We start from the raw sequence: 20,976 nt of genomic DNA on the forward strand, positions 1-20,976 counted from the left end.
TTCTTAATTTAAACCTTCCTTTCCCCAGACATCCTGTCCTGTCCGTTTTTCAACCCCCCAAAAAACCCTGTCTCGACTTTGACACACACTGTCACACACACACACGCACACACACACATTCACACAACTGGGAGTCCTGGAATCTTGAATTGACTGGAAGACACGGGTAAGACACTGGGCAGTGATGGTGGTTGACTCTTTTCACCATCTTGAGGGGTCTTGATGACAAAGTAGAGACTGCCTGCACTTTCAAAACAGTAATTACATCACTGTGTGTCACCTGCAGACAGACAGTCCAGTCTATTCAAGATCCAGCGGAAACATTTGGTCGAGGGCGGTCAAGTTAAACCAAATGTTTCCTACCACGAACCAGATTTGTTCCAACTCCATAAAGGATTAAAAAAAAATCCACTCTCCCAGGACTCCCAGTCTCATACAGAACTCCCTCCCTGTTCCCACCCCGGATTCCCCAATCACAGATACACACTGGTAGAAAAAAGACAAACACTGATTTCAGAAACCATCAGGATTACTGGTGGATGAAGAGGGGAGAGGGAGGAGACCCAGCTAGTCCAATAAAAAGGAAAGGTGTCCAATAAGGAAAGGTGTTGCATTTCCTGTTCTATTGCTTGGAATAATTAAAGAAGGGGGTATCTGTGTCAATTAAACACACTTCCTCAAATTAGGTCTAGTTAAGTGTAAAAGAACCATGAATTAAGTCTATGCCAGTAAAAAAAAAAAAAAAGAAAAAAAAAGAAAAGAAAAAAAAGGATTCACGAATCGCACTAATGTAGTGGGGTGGAGGATGCAGAGGCCAAATGTGATGTTCCAAATCTCCCTTTAAAATCACTGAACTGAAACTGAGACTTCACCAACCCAAATGGAGTCCTACATCGCCCTCCGGTGGTCAAGAGCAGAACTGTGAACACTGAACCAAACATCTGAGGACCGTCTACCTGATCTGTGGAGCCGCTTTCACAATAACAAATAATACAGTGTGAAGCCTCACAAACGACTGCATGCAACATTTTTGAACAAGTGATGAAGAACCTGACGGACATTTTGTATCAAGTGAGCTCGATGCGGCTGATGTGGGGAAGCTACAGGGAAACAAAATGGAGGTGGAGCTCTACGGTAGAAAGCACCGGCAGACTGACCTTCCTCCCCTTCGACCCCAACCCTTCATCCACAGTACGTGAACACACGCCTCTCTTCAAAGAGCGTTTACAAAGTCACCAGAAGCAAAAAACCCAAAGAGAAAAAACCCCAGAGAATTATTGAATTTCTAATTTTCATATTAACACAGAATAGTTACATGTCTCTTTTTTCTCTTAAATAAATTGAAACGTTGAGTCCAAATAAAGTGTGAACTCATTTACACATCAGCTAATCAGAAATGGAACGAGTATTATTGAGCAGTGGGAGGGATCAAATATATTCAACCTAAAACGTGATTAAAATGTATTAACAGGTGCTACTCATGCAAACGGGTACAGAAGCAGCAACGCCAAACTAGTGTCCCTCATCCACCCATGCCTCATCTGCTCCTAGAATCAAAACAACAGATAGAAGAATCATTCTGATAATAACAAGTCTTTTTTTTGTATAGAAATCTCAACCTTCCCGGTGTCTAAGGAAGAGTTTATATGCTGGAAAAATGCTTTTTGCAGTTGTTGTACAAGTTCTCCAAATGGTGAAGGACATTAGGACTGCTGGTCTGTGTTTTTTTGTTGTTGTTGACATCTTTCAGGCTCGTCTTTGGGGTGTGAGGGAGAGCTGGGAGGGGACAGGGCGTGGTTTGGGGACAGGGAAGGGGGACGTTGTGGAGAGATGACAAAAACGTCAACGCGTCCACAAAATAACTTCCCAGCCTCCATCTCCTCCGGATGCCAGTTTCTCTCTCTCTCCTAAGTTCCTACGGCAGCGACTCCACCATCTTAAAAGGCTTTTCAAATCCCATGCCTTTCCCACACAACCAACCCACCATAACTGGCAGCAACTATACATTTTACAAAAACAAGAGAAAAAAAAGTACTAAAGATACGTTTTTAAGTAAAATATGCAAGATCGATCGGCTAACTCTCTAGCTTCTTTGTTTTTTTGGACGCTTATATGCTTTTAATTACGGAGATAAATACAATCCACTGGTAGCTTTTCAAAAGGCTTTTGGCAATACTTGAGCTCTCCAACACACTATACATCCAACACTGGCGTGGAGAGGGGGACAGAGAGAGCGAGAGACTGGACTGGATGCAGTGGGGTTTCTGGGTGGCTGTATTTTTTCCAAGGCGTCCCCCCCCCCCCCCCCCCCCCCTCCTCCTCTTCTCTCTAGACCCAGCTTCCCGTGTGTAAATTAAAAACAGAAAAAAAAAAAAAGTCTATTTCAAAAAAAGGCAGCCTTTTTTCTCTCTCCTGGCTAAACAGTTCAAGTCTATCAAATACAATAGTAGTAAAGACCATGGGAGTCCACTGACTGACCCCCCTGACCCACAGATGAGCGAGAGGCTGGGGGTACAGCGGTCCACAGGGCCCCCAGAAAAAAAATACAAAAAACATTCACAATTGAACCCCCCCCCCCCCACCTCCCCCTCCCCCCAGTTAGAGCAAGAGACTACAAGCACCCCCTCCTCCAGCGGGAGTGAGGGGGGGGGGGGAGGGTCTATCCTTCAGGTGTCCACCCCATGCGAGGGGGGTGTTTCTGGGGGGGTGGCGGGGCCCTCTCCTCAGCCTCCTCCTCTCCTCCTCCGGGCTCCCTCAGTTGTTCTCCTCGTCGCTGTCGTCGGGGCTGATGGCCGGGCTGGTGAGGCTGTATGTTGGGGAGGTGGGGCTGTAGCCGGGGGAGGTGGGGCTGTAGGTGGAGCCCTTGGGGGAGGTGGGCGAGTAGGTGGGGGAGGTGGGGCTATATTTGGGCGAGGTGGGGGAGTATGTCGGGGAGGTGGGGGAGTATTTGGGCGAGGTCGGGGTGTAGGTGGGGCTGGTGGGCGAGTAGGTGGGCGAGGTGGGGCTGTATTTGGGGGTGGTGGGGGAGTAGGTCGGGGAGGTGGGGGAGTACTTGGGCGAGGTCGGGGAGTACTTGGGCGAGGTGGGGGAGTACTTGGGCGAGGTGGGGGTGTACTCCGGCGAGCTGGGACTGTAGGAGGGCGAGGTGGGGGTGTACTTGGGGGAGGTGGGGGAGTAGGAGGGGGAGCTGGGGCTGTAGGAGGGCGAGCTGGGGGTGTAGGTGGGCGACTGGGGCGTGTAGCGCGGGCTGGAAGGCGAGTAGGAGGGGGAGGTGGGGGAGTACGAGGGCGAGGTGGGGCTGTAGTTGGGGGAGGTGGGGGTGTAGTTGGGGGAGGTGGGGGAGTAGGAGGGGGACGTCGGAGAGTAGGAGGGGGAGGTGGGGGAGTAGGAGGGCGACGTCGGGGTGTAGTTGGGCGAGGTGGGGCTGTAGCTGGGGGAGGTGGGGGAGTAGGAGGGGGAGGTGGGGGAGTAGGAGGGGGAGGTGGGGGAGTAAGACGGAGAGGTGGGGGAGTACGAGGGGGAGGTGGGGGAGTACGAGGGAGAGGTGGGGGAGTACGAGGGGGAGGTGGGGCTATAGCTGGGGGAGGTGGGGGAGTAGCTGGGCGAAGTAGGTGAGTAGGAGGGGGAGGTGGGGGAGTAGGAGGGGGAGGTGGGGGAGTAGGATGGGGAGGTGGGGGAGTAGGAGGGGGAGGTGGGGGAGTAGGAGGGGGAGGTGGGAGAGTAGGAGGGAGAGGTGGGGGAGTAGGACGGCGAGGTGGGGCTGTAGTTGGGGCTGGTGGGGGAGTAGGAGGGGGAGGTGGGGGAGTAGGAGGGGGAGGTGGGGGAGTAGCCGGGGCTCTGAGGGGTGTAGCCCCCGGGGGAGCGGGGCTCGTACGCCGGGGAGGTGGGGGAGTAGTTGGGGGACATGGCTCCACCTGCAGAGAAAAAGGAAAGCACAATGAACACCAGCAGGAACAAACAGGAGATCTTGGCATCAACTTACAGTTAAAGGTGCAGTGAGCCGTTTCTGCGAATTTGGCAGAAATTGAATGTAATTTAGTATGTTTGAATTGGTGTATAATCCCATTAAAATAATAATTAAAATGTGCCCTTTACATCTACAACATGGCGGTCTCCATTGAGTGGGTCCCTCCATGGAGGCCGCCATGTTGAACTCAATACAATTGTATTGAGTTGGCTGTAATCTGCAACCTCACCACTAGATGTCGCCAAAGACTACACACTGCACCTTTAATAGCTACACATACTGTTATATTTTTTCTTAATGCAAAATGTGGCCAAGCGGAGTACAAATAAAATGTTCTGTTCATAGTGTAAAATACAGGCAAGCCAAGTGGGATAAGTTGCCATCGTGTGGAGTACTGAGCGCAGGTGCTGACCTGGAGAGGGGATGTAGGGGCTGGCTGGGCCCGGAGACCCAGGAGAGCCAGGGGTGGGGGACCAGGCCGGAGAGTAGCCCGGGGAGAAGCCACTGGCATCGGACGCCGCACTGGGCGAAAAGCCGGCCGCCCCGGGGGTCATCCCGCTACCTGAAGGTCAAAGAGCAAAAGGTCATAGAGGTCAGTGGATGAGTATGAATAACCGGGAGACATGTACTACTAGGTGGGGGGAGCAGGGGGAGGGGTACTCACCCACGCTAGGGGACCAGGCGCCATAGGCCGGGGTGGCACCAGTGTTCCAGGGGGTCATGGCTGGGGACATGCCACTCATGGGGCTGGGCGCCGAACCAAAGAACATCCCGGTGGCTGGAGACGCGGAGACAGAGTGAGACAAAAAGAACGTCAATACACAGATCACCGCCAGAGCGCAAACAAAACATATAACCTGGACATGATTCCCATCAGATTATCCAGCTGGGCTGTCCACATTATCCATATGGTCCGACGGTTGTCATCAGACAATGCCAAATCCTGACAACTAAATCCCTCGTCAAACATCGGCATAAATTTGATTAAATAAGTAAATTTTTGCGAAATTGAATTAATATTAGTAATTTGTTTTTTTCTAGTTTTTTTTTTTACATTTTATTTTAATATTAATAATAATAATAATAAATACTATTTTTTATTTACGGTTTATCTGTCTTTCTATCATGTAATTCCAAAACACGTACAAAAGTTTTTTTTTTTTTTTTTTTTTTTTACAGTGCAGGCATTAATCAGAGCGCACATTGACAATTTGTAAAATAAATAAAATAAATGCAGACATTCAGTTTTAAAATCAGCACTTAATCCATTAAGGTATGAATGTCAAATCACCAGGGTTGGGGTTAGTTACCAGGGTTAGTAACATGGTTGGGGTTAGTTAACAGGGTTGGGGTTAGTTACTTACGTCCTGCCACACTGATGCCGGGGATGTTGGTGGGGATCTCCATGCCGTATTTGCATTTCTCTGCGTCCAGAAGCAGGTCGAAGCAGCCGGTCCCGGCCGGCGCCAGCTGGCCCAGCATGATGTTCTCCGACACGCCCTTCATGGGGTCACTCTCCCCGTGGGACGACGCCTCCATCAGCACGTCCACCTGGCGGCGGGCAGGACGTTAGACAAACGTTGCATTGGGGACATTGGTGGGAGAACGTTGGCTAAATGTTGTGATTACGTTGAAGGGAGGCTGGAGCATTTTGTTAACCAAATGCAGTGTTCCCTGACCATTAACGCCAACGGGACCTCCCGCCCCTCCCGAAAGACCCCAAAAAACTAAACGAGAGGACTTTTAGATTGCTAATATTTTTTTGCATAAATCAATGCAGTTTAACATGGAAAAAATTAGCATCGCAGTTAGCGGACATTTTCAGACTGGTAGTGAGAGATGATGAAATGTAAATATTTTCTGTTGCTGTAGCTAGCTACAAAAGTAATGTAACCACAGTTTAGTCTGTCTTCTGATGATCGTAACCATGTATGCTAACATTAGCTAGGCTATGCGTTGTGGACTAAATGGCGTTGTATTCAAGTACATTTTTCCCCATTTAGGTTATGCATTTTCAGCAAGGCTGTTGTGATTTCTTTTCAGCTGTTCAGCATTCACACGCATTTCCTGCAGGACTACTTCTACTGAAATGTTATATAGAAGTAGGGTTGCAAAATTCCAGGAATATTTACAAACTTCCCAATATTCCCAATGGGAATTTATGAAAATGTATGTGAATTAACGGGAATAAATTCTGTTTTCTAGCTTATTCCCGATAATTCCCATAAATTCCTGTTAATTCCCATGGGAAGTTTGTGAATATTCCAGGAATTTTGCAACCCTACATACAAGTAAGGTTCAGGTTAAAACGTTTAAGACGCCTTCTCCCCGCGATGAGATCCTTTATTCTTTATTCAGTTTATTTTTTACAGGGACAATGCACACCAATGAACAATTTTAGGAACGTTTTAGTAAATGAGCCCTCATAGTAGAGATGCATGATATCCATCATGTATCTCTCTGTTTCTCACCGTCTCCTCGAAGGAGCACTTCATTAGTGGCCCCGTGTCCTGCCTGTTGATGCCGTGACGCGTGATGGCCATCAGGTGACCCCTGCAGGTCATGGTGTCGCACAGCAGGGCCAGATGGCGGTAGTTGACGTAGGAGCCGTCAAAGGAGATGACGTGGTTCAACTCCCTCTCCAGGGCTTTCCTCACAGCCTCGATACCCAGCACCTGGAGGGAGGGGAGGACAGCAGAGGCGGAGGAATGACCAACAATTGGTTTGCTTGCTTGTTTGACTCCATCTTGTCTCCATCTGAGACTATGGCGGTAGATATTATATTAAATATGTTCGATTTTAATCTCTATGGCATTTCTTTAGAATTACCTTTGTACAGTTTTGCATTTCAATAAGAACTGCAAAATTCTGGGAATGTTCACAAACTTCCCATGTGAATTGATGAACATTTATGGGAATTAACAGGAATAAACTGTAAAAGTTTATTCCCATAAATTCCCGTTAATTCCCACGAATTGGTGAATATTCCTGGAATTCGGCCACCCTAATTTCATTCACCAGGCCTGTTAAAGTATGCTTTGAATTGGGAGAAGGGGGTGGCGTCCGTACCGTGAAGATCTCCACAATGTCGTTGGAGGTGGTCCGGACAGGGTCCACGTCCTTCTCACTGAGTACCCTCATCAGGCCCACGCCGTCCGTCTCCAGGATCCACTCCTGCAGCGCCTTGAACTCCCCTTCCTCCGTGATGATGATCTTCTTCTTGTTGTCAGTCTGGGGCAGGTGCATGTACACCTGGGGAGAGGACAATCACTGAGGTGTAAACACACTGGATAGGTGTCAGTCACATGGATTAGGCCGATCTCCTGTACTTGTGGTCTTGAAGGAAAGGTGAGGAATGGCCATGTATTACCACTGGGATTTGGAGAGTGGGTTTGTGGAATGGTGGCCAGGTGCTGTTTAACTGCCTGCCTTTTTGTCTGTGTGTGTGTGTGTGTGTGTGTGTGTGTGTGTGTTACCTTGCTGATCTGCTCGATGCCCTGCAGCGTCATGTCTGTCAGCATGTTGGACTCGATGCATCTCAGGAACACATCATCGTCCATCTTGTCCACCACCTCCTCATCCTGGAGAAGACAAACGTCTTATTAGGTCATATCACCTTCATCACAATGACTAAGGACCTCTATGCACGTAGGATACACAGGTTATAGTGGTGGAGGGTTGAGGTACCTGCACACTGGCCCAACCAACCCAACTGGAATTCGTGTGTCCCGTTTATTGGCGACTATTGGGGTCGGTTGGATGGATTTTGCAAATTAAATTTAAACCAACATTTTAACAACTGCCAACTTGTTATGTTGGGTATTGGTAGTCGGTTGGCGCTGGTCAGGGTGGTATTATGATACATTTTGATAGCGGTGAAAGCTTGGCTACTCACCTCCTGGAACTTGTTCTCGTCACTGTTCATGATCCTGATTCTCAGAACCAGCTTCTCAGCGTTGTCGTCGTTGAAGATGCAGTTCAGGTCGTCTCCGAAACCTGGAGGGAGATACCGATAAGCAATGTGATCCGTGTGTGTGTGTGTGTGTGTGTGTGTGAGAACGAGAGCCCCCCTCCAGAACACCCACCAGCGTTGATCTTCTCGGCGATCTGCTCCATGGTCAGCTTGCGGTCGGTCATGTGTTTGCGGTCCAGCTCGATGCGGAGCAGCCAGGGGGAGATGCGCGTCACGTCGAAGTCGGGCATCTCGTAGTAGACGTTCACCCACTCCTGGTCCTCCGTCACCACCGTGCTCTGGGGGTTGGGGTCGTAGTAGATGGCCGTGTTGGCAGTCACCTGGAGAGAGAGGGGGGACAGAGAAAGAGGCTGGTTAGAAGTCAGGCTCCTCCAATGACGAGCCTACATTACAACCTGGTCTGTGCTCTACTAATGCAGTTGATGAAGTGTCTGGTTTTGGGATTTGGAAGGGATCCCTTGTACACTACTGGACCACATGATTTTACCCTGTACATTGTGGCCTGACACTCCTAGGCTGATATCCGACAGAATGGTCAACTCTGTTACACACCTGAGATCTTCAGTCTGACATGACCTCCAATCACTTTAAACAACTTCCGTGGGGAAAAGAGATTAGATTTTCCCTAACCAATCATTAGAGACCAATGACTAACGCCTCGGCAACGGTATAGTTCCGCCCGAGGGCCGTGGCTCTGATTGGCTAATCGCTAGCCGTTTCATGTAGCAACGCTACATTAAGAATCGGTCGACTCTGTGGGGTGGGCGGATGGATTCAAAGGTGTGGACCCGGGCTGGGACGTTCCAGGACCGGTCCCGGCGCTTGCTCACCTTCCTCAGCGTGGTGTGCTCCAGCCTGCAGAGGATGTCCTTGGCCCGCTCCGCGTCGCGCGCCGCCTGGCCCAGCAGGAAGACGGTCAGCGAGGGCGTCTTGGGCCGCTTGGAGATGTTGATCAACTCCTTGAGACGCGGCACGCCCAGGGTGACGTTCTTGGCGGACACGCCGGCGTAGTGGAAGGTGTTCAGGGTCATCTGGGTGGCCGGCTCCCCTAGCGACTGGGCGGCCAGCGCGCCCACCATCTCCCCTGGGTGGGCCTGTCAATGTCAGCGTCATTTTATTTATACAGTATAGCACCATTCATACAAATCAATGTAGCACATAGTGCTAGAGATGGACAAAAACATAAATCATATAAACACAGTGAGAACAAATTTAAAAGAAACAAAGTAAGCAAATTAAAAATGAAGAGTGTAAAATAGAATAACTCGAAAATCCAATCCAATCCAACCTTATCAGCAACGTATCAGTAATGTCTGTTCAGTGGTGCGAGGACCTGAGGGACCTAGTAGGTGTATATTTTAAAAGCATATCTGATATGTATTTAGGTGCTTGATTACGTAAGGATTTATAGACTAATAAAAATAATCTTAAAATCTATTCTAAAACTGACCGGTAACAAAGTGCAGTGATTTTAGAACTGGTGTGATGTGAGCCTGGTGAGGGTGGGGGGGGGTCTTGTTGACCGGTGTAATGGGGGGGATCGCGGTTTCAAGACCCGACCAGGCACTTTGACTCCTGTGGTGCCCTTGACCAAGGTGCTTAACCCCCAGCATGAGCTCAAAAAACATCGGAAGTCGCTTTGGATAAAAGCATCTGCTACAGTAAATGACCAAACTGTAAATTGGGTAATGAATGATGAAATTATCCGATTATAAGAATATAATTATTTGATTATCAGTTAAGTACTGTAGTAACGATCTCCTGGGGCGCAGAAGAGAGAGGATTATTAACTCCGGAAGAGTGGAATGACAGGAGCCAAGTCAAATAAATACAAACTCTGATGAAGTCTTTGCATACTGGGCATGCACACACCTCACACAGTGAAGGCACTTTATGTACCGTCTTTCGAGGTGTGTGTATAAATATGTAAATTGTCTTTCAAAGTACTCCAGAGAGGGAGAGGGAGGGAGAGAGAGAGAGAGAGAGAGCGAGACAGAGAGAGAGAGAGATGGAGAGAGAAGGAGAGAGAGAGATGGAGAGAGAAGGAGAGAGAGATAGAGAGAGAAGGGGGGAGAAAGAGAGAGAGAATACTTCAGAGAGAGTGTGTGTGTGTGTGTGTGTGTGTGATCTTACGATGGACTGGTTGAACTTGGACTCGATCTCTCCCAGCAGCCAGTCGTAGGCCTCTGTGGTCAGGCGGAACTCCTCAGTCATGCGTCGGGAGCTGAGCGTGCTGCGCAGGTGGATGTTGAAGAGCAGCGTGGCGTTCTGCTGGGCCTGCCGGCTCAGGGGGTCTTCCCCGTTCACAATCACCAGCTTCTTACTCAGGTCCTGCACACCTGGGGGGGGGGGGGGGGAAGAGAGAGAGAGGGAGAGAGCGAGAGAGAGAGAGAGAGGGAGAGACGGAGGGAGGGAGGGAGAGAGAGAGGGAGGGAGGGAGGGAGAGAGAGAGGGAGGGAGGGAGAGAGAGAGGGAGAGAGAGAGGGAGAGAGGGAAAGAGTTTAAATTAAGCCATCTTTCTACAGCAGCTAATTAGCAAGGGCTTCTTAGCAAGTACCCTTTTATACATATTAAAAAGCAAACAAAGTCTGCTTTTGTCTTGTTTTTGAATGACTCATCATTACCCTCATGTACAGTTTGTAGTACTCAGTAGTATTTTCCTCTACCTTCAATAATTCACTACCTTTCTAATGAATAACAGTATAACAGAGGAAAGGGAACATTGTTCATTCTGACGCCCATAAGGGGTCTGCCCTCTTGGATTTTATGCAATGTGATAACAGACGCCACTTGAAGCGTTGGAATGACAATATATAGGGCTTCATCTTTTTGTCGCCGTACCACAACGTTACCACAACCGCGTCACAACGTTAATTCCCTGAGGGGCTGCTGAGACGCGGTTCTGGTGATGGTGTAGGTGGTTCTGGTGATGGTGTAGGTGGTTCTGGTGATGGTGTACGTGGTTCTGGTGATGGTGTACGTGGTTCTGGTGATGGTGTACGTGGTTCTGGTGATGGTGTAGGTGGTTCTGGTGATGGTGTACGTGGTTCTGGTGATGGTGTATGTGGTTCTGGTGATGGTGTAGGTGGTTCTGGTGATGGTGGTTCTGGTGTACGTGGTTCTGGTGATGGTGTAGGTGGTTCTGGTGATGGTGTAGGTGGTTCTGGTGATGGTGTACGTGGTTCTGGTGATGGTGTAGGTGGTTCTGGTGTACGTGGTTCTGGTGATGGTGTAGGTGGTTCTGGTGATGGTGTAGGTGGTTCTGGTGATGGTGTACGTGGTTCTGGTGATGGTGTACGTGGTTCTGGTGATGGTGTACGTGCACCTCGACCTCTCTTAAGTGGCTGGTGCTCTTTATATAGCCAGGGACAGGGCCAGGCTGGCGGGCTTTATATAGCAGTAAGCGGTGTCAGAGGCCAGGCCAGCGCCTCAACGCCTTAATCCCCACAACCGCGATTCCTACGCTGGTGTGATTCACAGGTCAAGTCACTATGGGCAGACTAGTGGAGATTAATGCAGAGTGGTCTCTATGTGTCAGTGCTAGTGGCTCGGTCAGAAAGCCACTGTTGGTCGAGGTCAGAATGCCACTGTTGGGCCCAGAAATCGTCACCTTCTTAAAATAATGGCCCAAGTCATTTGCCTAAGTCATCTCTTCATGATGCTGGCCACCTCTGGTAAAATGGCCCCCAAAAAACATAAAATATGACTTCGGCCATTACTTTAAGAAATGATGAAATTCAAAATGTCTGCTGCTAAGCCGGGACGGGGTTTCCAGATGTGTTGTTTTTGCGGCGCACCCATACCTTCGACGACTCGCAAGGGGTTGAGGTCGGTTGCCGTGCGAGGGTTGATCCTGAAGATCTTCTGGGCGTTCCAGATCATCCTGGCCAGGTTGCAGGGCAGCACCACCTGGTGGGGAGGAGGGGTATTGCAGCAGATTCTTTCTTCAGCAATCAGTCATGTAAGGAATGAGTATGTCCTCATGTCTGACTGTGTGAGTGTGAGTGTGTGTGTGTGTGTGTACTGTATGTGACTGTGCAGCATATGTATATACGCGTGTGCGCCAGGGTGCTGCTTGTGTGTAGGTTGTAATAGATAAATTCAAATTAGTGTATTCTCTGTTCAAGACAATAGGAATCCTGTGTGTTATACTGCCCTGACCCCTTCACTCAAGGCATTCTAAACTCTTTATGGCAGGAGAGATGAAAGCTGAACCTTGGCATTCTCGACTACCCTTCTGAATTATTCGAATAAATCGATAACAAGGTCTAAGCTCCGCCCCCTCTCACCTTGCTGTCCCCGGTGGGGAAGATGGCGCGCAGCGTCTCCCTGTCCTCCCTCATCTTGTCAAACTCCCGCTCCAGGGCGCTCTGCACGTGGGCGTTGGTCATCACGTCCTTCACCACGTCCTCCTGCAGGGTGCGCCGCAGGGCACGCTCGTTGGAGCAGTCGAACTTGAACCTGGGGGGGGGAGTTAAGAGGAGGAGGATAAGACGCGGGGGAGCTAAGCCCCCTGGTCGTAGACCGCGAGCTGTCGCAGCCGTGGTTAAGACCGTCCTAGACGCTTCAGAATGAGGGTGTGAAGCAACATGGCGACTAGTTAACGTCTGATACGAGTAAATGTCAGTTGGATATCATGAAACCCACAAACCTTTATGACATTATCACCGGCTGACGTCAACGGGTCTCAATTTCGTTCTGACTCATAGAGTATAAAGGAGTCCAATTCATTCTGAGTCACACATAAGTGGGGTGACTCACTTCTTCTCGAAGGCCTTGTTGGAGGGCTTGAGGGTGGCCATGTTCTGGAACTCCACCGACTCCCCGGCCAGGCCGTCCTCCCCGTACCGCAGCTGCACCACCTGGTTGATCGAGTTCCGCACCGTGGCGTCGTACTTCACCATCACCGACTCCATGGACTTGATCAGACGGCGCTGGATATAGCCTGGATACACATGGGGAAGGAGGGGGGCTTAATGAAACGATCGTCCTTTCCCACACAGACGATCAGAGAGCACCTGGACTCGGCTTCTACCCAGAACCCTCAGCGTCTCTCCCCCTCACCCACCAGTCTCAGCCGTCTTCACGGCCGTGTCGATAAGCCCCTCCCTGCCTCCCATGGCGTGGAAGAAGAACTCTGTGGGCGTGAGGCCGGCCAGGTAGGAGTTCTCCACGAAGCCCCTGCTCTCGGGGCCATAGTCATCCTTGATGAAGTGGGGCAGCGTGCGGTGCTTGAAGCCAAACGGGATCCGCTTGCCCTCAACGTTCTGCTGCCCCACCACCGCAATGACCTGGAGAGAGAGAGGAGGACAGGGGTCAGCGGAGTGGACATCTGTAATTAGCAGTAGGGGGAGCGCGCCTGACAGTAGCCTCACGATATCAGGTTTTGGAGATCTCTGCCTCCGAAAGTCTGGACACATCTTCATTGAAAACCATTGGTAGAATGGCACCCCGAAAACTGACCCAACCAATCAGAGCCACTGCCTACATCTCCAATAGGGTGAAAGACCCGCCTTACCACAAACAAACTGGACTTGAAAATCAAAACATTGAAATCAAAACATGTCACCGTCCCATTAGGAAGGACCGCCTTAAAGACATTGGATTGGTTCTGCAATGCAGTTTTTTTCCCCAATTTCTTAAATTGTTTCCACCCACTTTTAGCAACGAAACCTGGACGAAATGTCTTCAGTTGAGCGCAGCTCCTGACAGTGACCCATTGAAAACGGTTGCATTTCAATACTCAAGTGACTTGTTTCTTCAATGAACTTGCTCCCAAGTTCTTCAAGACTCGGTGTTACTCAGCCTTTACACGGTTCCCTGCCTACAGCATCTAGCGACTAGACTGGTTCTAAAGGACTTTGTGTCCGTACCTGGGAGATGTTAATCTTGGACCCCTTGGAGCCGGCCACCACCATGGACTTGAAGTTGTTGTACTCCGACAGGGACTTCTGGGCGGAGGAGCCCGTCTTGTCACGGGCGTCGTTCAGGATGCGGTTCACCTGGTTCTCGAAAGTCTGCCTCAGCGTGTTACCAGGCGTGGGCTCCAGCTCGTTGTTGTGGGCCTTCTCAATCACCTGGAGGAAGAACGCAGAACCCAAGGGGCTCGGGCTGAATTATTCACATGGCTTCTGTCTTTCTTTTGAAGACTCTGTGGTGGAATCGTGACAAATCAGGATGCCTTTGCATTTGAAGAGCTTGACATGTGAGGAATGTGTTTTGAAGTGCACTGAAGTAGCGTCTCAGAGGTTTTGGGTGATGTTCCGAGGACACACTAACCTCTATCACATCCTGTTTGGCCTTCTTGATGGTGTTCTGGATGTCCAGGTATGTCTTTGCGTCAGCAATGGAGTCACCAATACCAATAGAGTGACCTGAGATGGAGAAAAATAATATTAGCATGTTAAACCAGACACACTGAAAACCACAACAGAACAAAGGCCCAAATCACATTCTTCACCACTGCTGCTACCCCCACTTCCTCTAAACGACTCCTCCCCCCAGCCCCTTACCCTCGATGAGCAGCCAGTTGTTGACCACGGTCTGGATGTTGGAGTAGAAGAGCCGGGTGACGTCGTGGCCCATCTCTAGGTAGGAGATGTGGACCAGCGAGCCGGCCGACGTCCCCAGGGACTTCTTACACAGGATGCCCATGATCAGCTCTCCGTTCTCCACAATCACCTGAGGGGGACGACAAGGCGGAGGACGACGGGTGTTTAAAGTTCTGCAAAGTTCTTTTTTAGCTTGCATGTCGGTGTGTGTTTGTGTGTGTGTGTGTGTGTGTGTGTGTGTGTGAGAAAGAGAGAGAGTGTGTGTGAGTCATGAGTCGCCTTTTGGTGAAAGGCTAGCCTCAAAAGACCTAAGCACTGGTTGAGTGTGTGTGTGTGTGTCTACCTTGGTCTCCTGGGGAGATGTGTGTGTGTGTGTGTGTGTGGGTATCTACCTTGGTGTCCCTGGTGTGTGAGTGTGTGTACCTTGGTGTCCCCGGGGGAGATGTGCTTGTAGGGCCCGCTGTCCTCCTCGTCGGGGTGTGTGCTGTGCGTGCGGATCACGTTGATGTGTCCGGGGATGATCAGGCTGAAGATCTGCTTCCCCGTCCAGAAGGGGCGGGGCTTCAGGATGGCGGGCTGCGGCACCTTGCCGTCCCACGTGGACAGAAACATCAGCAGGTTCATCACCTCTCCCTAGAGAGGGAGGGAGGGAGGGAGAGGGAGAGAGACGGGGAGCGTGTGAAATCAAGGTGTGTATTGATCATTTCCTGTTTCCTGTGTGTTCTTCCTGTAATTTAAATTAAATGTGGCATCAGTCTTCTCACGTGAAGCTTTGGTACACAGTAAATAAAAATAAAAGAATTCATTATTATATTCATAACGCACTTTTCATTGTCTCAATCTCAAAGTGCTCAAAAACGATTTAGCTAATGTTGTCTCCTTCCCAAATGCCTGAACTTAGCTAAATATTTTATAAAATCAATATTAAATTAGCTTAGCTTTAATGTGTCAATAAACGTGCTGTACTACAACGCAGCGTGAGCTGTCCGTCTGACCCTTCCTCACCCTCTCTAAGAAGACGTCCCTCTTGGTGAACTTGCGCACGGCCGTGAGGGTGTCCTGCACGATGCCCATGACGGGCCTGTTGGACTGGGGGGTGACGATCATGCGGGGCACCATGGCCAGCTCCTGGATCTCCGCCCGCGTCTCCAGGGACTGGGGCAGGTGCAGGTTCATCTCGTCCCCGTCAAAGTCGGCGTTGTAGGGGGTGGTCACACTGGGGAGGGTCAACGTCAATGTTACAATGTCTCATACGGAGGTGTGGGGCACAATGTACCAAACTGAATGACATTCTAGACTCAAGGCGAGCATCATATATTTCTAATAGACAATTTGTGTTCATGCTAAACATCTGTCGGGGGGGGGGGGGGGGGGGGGGGGTTGGCATGTCATTTAGCCACGTAGACTGAGGTCAGAGGGAGGAGTGACCCGGGTACCTGAGGTTCAGTCGGAAGGTAGACCAGGGCAGGATCCGAACCCTGTGCCCCATCATGGACATCTTATGTAGCGTGGGCTGTCTGTTGAAGATGATGATGTCTCCATCACACATGTGTCTTTCCACCTGGGAGAGGGGAAAAGGAGAGGGTGTTCAAGATCAGATCAATTAATGTTGTGTTCTGTTACACTAAAGAACAAGGTTTGACGGCGTCCCTCTGAAGCACGGCCCCACTTTGAGGAGGTCTACCTTGTAGCCGATCTGGAGGTGAAGGTCGCTTGGTTTGGGGTGGAACCGAAGGTCGATTCTGTCTCCGTTGTCACGGATGATGTACTTGGCTCCTGGATACTGGCTGTTGCCTCTTCGTACCAGCTCCTGTAACCTGCGAACATCATCAACATAACATAATTAGACAGACAGCCAAGTGACTAATGATAAATGGACTGAACTTGTATAGCGCTTTTATCCAAAGGGCTTTACAATGGCCTCTCGTTCACCCATTCACACACACACACCAATGGCGGCAGCTGCCATGCAAGACGCTAGTTTGCTCATTGGGAGCAATTTGGGGTGTTTGTCGTGCCCAAGGACACTTCGACATGTGGACAGGAGGAGCCGGGATTTGAACCGTCGACCCTGCGGTTGTTGGACGACCCGCTCTACCTCCTGAGCCACAGCCGACCCAGTTGCTATTAATCGTTAACATCGACAAAACATGACCGTTTTTGGTTTTACCTGTCGATGTTAAAGGGCGTGACGATTTCCGGGAAGGTCATGTTGGCGGCGATGGAGCGCGGCACGCCCACCTGGTCGATCTGCAGGTTGGGGTCGGGGGTGATGACGGTACGGGCAGAGAAGTCCACTCGCTTCCCCATCAGGTTGCCGCGGACGCGCCCCTCCTTCCCCTTCAGACGCTGCTTGAGGGATTTGAGCGGCCGGCCGGACTTTTGCATCGCCTGATTGGACGAGACGGATTGAGATTAACTGAGATTAATGAGTAAAATCATATTAAAACTAAACTCATTTTCAACTCTCTGTGATATGATTCTTGATCATAATAAGGAAAAAGACGAGGTAAAAAATTTGACTACTTACGCATATTTTGCTACTCTTGCACTATGGCTTCAGCACTAGATTATGTTCTTAGTCACTTGTTTAGAAAGTAGATGCACTTGTGAGTTCTGGTGAGTAGTTGTACACTGACTTTTCCTACGTTAAATGCAATGATTCTAAGTCGCCTTGGATAAAAGCGTCTGCTAAATGACTAACGTAATGTAAAAAGACAGTGGAATCTCTGATCTAACAGATTCCAGCTCTTGGCGGTCACGGTGGCGCGGCCGCGTCACGGCTCGTGGCGGTGATAGTGATGTCACGATAACGTCACGGCGGCGTGCGGCGGCGTACCCTGGGCAGGCCCGGCAGCTCGTTGTCAATCATGGTCGCCACGTGGAACTGCAGCAGCTTGACGTCCTCGGCGATGACGTGGGCCGCCGCGCCGCTCTGCTCGTTCCTCCGCAGCTGGTTGTTAATCTTCACGATGTCCGCCAGCTTGTGCGTCAGGTCGTCCTGGGTGACGGAAACAACGGGGTACATCTTTAGAGACGATAATCAGACTAACCAGACTTAACACTGGCACCGCGGGGAGGATAAGGTGCACATGTTTTAACAAACTGTGTGTACCTCAGGTGTGTTTGTACCTGGTTGCGGGCGGAGCCCTGCATGACGACAGCGGGCCGCACAGCCAACGGCGGCACGGGGAGAACGGTGACAATCATCCACTCGGGGCGGGCGAACTTGGGGTCCATGCCCAGGATGACGTCCTCCTCGTCGGAGATGCGCTTGAAGATCTCGTGGACGCGCTCTGGGCTCAGCAGGATCTTCTTCTCCTGGGAGTCCTCGTTGACGTGCTTCCACTCGGCGTATAGCTCCAGCCCCGAGCGGCGGATGCGCGGCTGGTAGCGGCCGCAGCCCCCGTGACCCTGAGGAACAGAGGGAGAAATAGAAGATTGAACAAGAGGACAGAAAAACCACATATTACACGAGTGCCATGAACATGCATCATGAATATGTACTGAAAAACCTGAAGACCAGCCACACGTGTCCCAAGTTGTGTGTGGTGTCTCTTTTACCATGTGATCTGTCCCGTTTTATTTTCTTTATTTTTATCTTCTATTTTAACTGGTTTTACTTATTCTGTACAGCACAGTGTGCTACATTTACTTGTATGAAAAGTGCTATATAAACAAAGATCACTTTGACTTTGGTGGTTCACGGTACCTTCTCCTTAGTGATGTCCTCCTCCGCCTCCTGCTGTTCCACTCCAAACTTGTTATCCATCTCCTCTCCTCCCTCGCAGATGTTTTTACCTTTACAAAGGTCGTACACGTGCGTCAGCCGCTTTCTGGGCTGCCCCTTCGACTTGGACAGGATGTCTTTGATCTTGGGGTTGTTCTGAAAAACAAAAGGGAACAAGCAAACAATATCAACGATTGATGGGATCCGTCACTAATTACGACCACTGGTGTTCAATTTCACATTTTATATAGATTGTTTAGACCATTTTAAACTTCAAAACATCGTGGCCACTGCAAATGTCAACGTATTTAAATTATGTAGCGATAAATGGTGGTGAAGGATTAAAGCAGGTTATACTGACCGAGTCGACAAGTAGTTTGGAGCAGAAGAAGCAGACACATCGAAGGACCTTCATGATCTTTGTGATGAAACCAACGTGGAACACTGGCTTTGCCAGCTCTATATGACCGAAGTGCCCCGGGCATTCTGTCATGTTACCTTTACAGCAAACAGGAAAACATCCTTGTTAATCATTCACATTTAAACTCAGAGAATGAAGTGAAATACTTTTGACATTAAATGTAACGCGTCGTTATTGATGTTTGAGATACAAGCTTTTTATACCTGCACATGTTTGACACCTTCCGGATCGTTCTATGACCCCTTGTCTGGGGTCCATAAGGCCACCAAGTTTGGGACGCCCTCCTTCCGTGGTCTCGGGGTACTTGATCCCCCCCTCTGTGACTGACATCCGCTTCTACAGGAGGAAAACAACCATCAACAGGAAATCAGTCACCAGGTACCATGAATATTCACACAGCATCAATCAAGACGACATTTACAGCTTAATACTTCCTATATTAATACCTTTAAATGATAGCAAAACAAAAGTTTCTACAAGTGTCTACATTGAAGATGACACTAATAACTGGATGAACAAACTCAAAAGTGATCAAATACATTGACTGAACTGGTTAATGTAAAGATTATGCAAATACTGCACAATATTGCCATGAGAAAAATACACATCAGAAATAAAACTCGTAATAAATGGTAATGTAAATAAAACATGCATAGCACTGACTTTATTGTATTGGTTACCGTTTTATTATGAATGATTACAAAATACATAAGTGAACAGCTATAGTGGTTGTGAATGTAACTTCAGGGAAAATCTATGACAAGTCCACCAAATGTTGCCAAATTGTATTTTTTCCCCATCATAAATGTAGTACTTTCAATATAAAAGGGAGTTTCATTCATGTCATGGCTTGGCTCAGTAGGAAAACTGTGTGCTGAAAGTTCTCAAAACTTCCTGCAACATGCTCTTGCTAGCTAACTAGCTAGCTAGCTAGCTCAAGCTCCAGCTTGACTTAGCTAGCTAGGCTAGCTGCAAAACTACTTTGCTTTGTTAATCAACCATTTCTGGATCAAGATCAATTCTAGGTGTAGTCAAAGGTAAGATAAATGTAGAGAACGTTTCAGAAAGTAAATGAACCCCCCTTCCCAAAGCAAAACCTACAAGCTCATCTGGGCTGATGATGCCGAATTGCACCCTCTTGATGAGGCGCAATGGGCATGCGCTGTCGCCGGAGGGCGGTCCGTGCATCCTGTCTATTCAGAGAGACTCGTCCTCCCTCGGCACGCCGCTTTGTGAGAAGGAACCAGCTTTAAAAATGCCACCAGGACTCAGACCAGGCCGCCAACGGTGACCGGAATGTTTCCGATGGCGATATCCCGAGGACCCACGTTGTTAACTGTCCTAGGAACCTATTTATTTACGTTTTGGTCCTAGCCGCTATCTGAACTAGCGGACCCCCTCCCTTTTCCTTATCTACACTCCAGTGCGCTGTCAGCGCATCTGAGCTCGAAAGACTCCAACGCGTGTTTATATAGACTGCAAGCTTTGCTACGGGTTGACCTACTCACGGAAGCAGGGTCTGAACAGTCGGGAGGCGGGTCATGTAGCAGCGTTCTAAATCGCTAATTGGCTACACGAGAGGACCGTATGAATAATGCATTTATTATGACGCACGGCCAATGAGACCTTACGTTTTTTTCCGTCGAGGAATCAGAACAAGAGGAGGGCATTAAAGTGATAGAAATTCTCCTCATTGGTCCGATGAGTGTAAAAGAAGTGCTAGAATAAAAAAAAAGCTGTAGCAGAATGCATATTCAGTAAGAAGCGATGTGGTTGGTCAAGGGTATTATTAATATGTATTAGCGGAGGCAAACTGACCAATCCTTATAAAGATACCGTGGTGCCTGAATAACTTTCGTTAAACCCGCCTTAATTCCGATCTTTTCCGAATGTTTCCGATTCGTAATTTCCCCCCTCAAAGCAAAAATAAAAAAAATCCGTGTTGTCTCCTTCGTCTCGCGCTGGATCAGCTTCGACTCTTGGAAAAGCTCGCGCAGAAGGCCTACCTAAACCCCTGATGAAACCATAGATATATGATACGTTTTCACTTACATTTTAACATTTAAAACCAGTTAATGCGTGTAGATTTTCGAGCCTTTTTTGGAATATGTCGAAAGAATTTTTATTTTACGGCAACATTTTATTTTTTTACGGGACTTTGACTTAATCCTCGGACTCGCGTAGTACCCAAGCCCGCGCAGTGAGGCATATTTCCGCGCGTCGATTTGGCAAGACCGGGAAAAGCCTTCGCTTTAAATCACGATAAATATCAAATAGCTTGAACCTGACAAATACGTGGAGAAACATAACGAATATAGATACTTCCTCACCGGT

At 49.1% G+C, this 20,976-nt stretch overlaps 1 protein-coding gene across 1 annotated transcript; it reads right to left on the reverse strand.

Annotated features, from left to right (window-relative positions):
- Positions 1 to 2,657: 2,657 nt before the first annotated feature.
- polr2a (RNA polymerase II subunit A) lies at positions 2,658 to 20,045 on the reverse strand. Its single transcript, XM_084452318.1, has 29 exons — positions 19,744 to 20,045; positions 18,846 to 18,978; positions 18,583 to 18,719; positions 18,204 to 18,377; positions 17,624 to 17,905; positions 17,331 to 17,492; positions 16,662 to 16,882; positions 16,176 to 16,308; positions 15,928 to 16,052; positions 15,497 to 15,707; positions 14,915 to 15,124; positions 14,453 to 14,621; positions 14,220 to 14,314; positions 13,814 to 14,017; positions 13,009 to 13,231; positions 12,702 to 12,885; positions 12,230 to 12,401; positions 11,744 to 11,849; positions 10,074 to 10,279; positions 8,771 to 9,034; positions 8,053 to 8,260; positions 7,863 to 7,963; positions 7,444 to 7,548; positions 7,037 to 7,219; positions 6,439 to 6,642; positions 5,332 to 5,518; positions 4,632 to 4,745; positions 4,380 to 4,529; positions 2,658 to 3,914 (listed from the first exon to the last, which is right to left on the reverse strand). Exons 1-29 carry the CDS (start codon positions 19,828 to 19,830, stop codon positions 2,755 to 2,757), a joined length of 5,910 nt encoding a protein of 1,969 aa, XP_084308444.1. The 5' UTR covers positions 19,831 to 20,045; the 3' UTR covers positions 2,658 to 2,754.
- Between the last annotated feature and the right edge of the window lie 931 nt (positions 20,046 to 20,976).

Source organism: Borostomias antarcticus (genome assembly GCF_949987555.1).
Source record: "Borostomias antarcticus genome assembly, chromosome: 17".
Classification (NCBI taxonomy): domain Eukaryota; kingdom Metazoa; phylum Chordata; class Actinopteri; order Stomiiformes; family Stomiidae; genus Borostomias; species Borostomias antarcticus.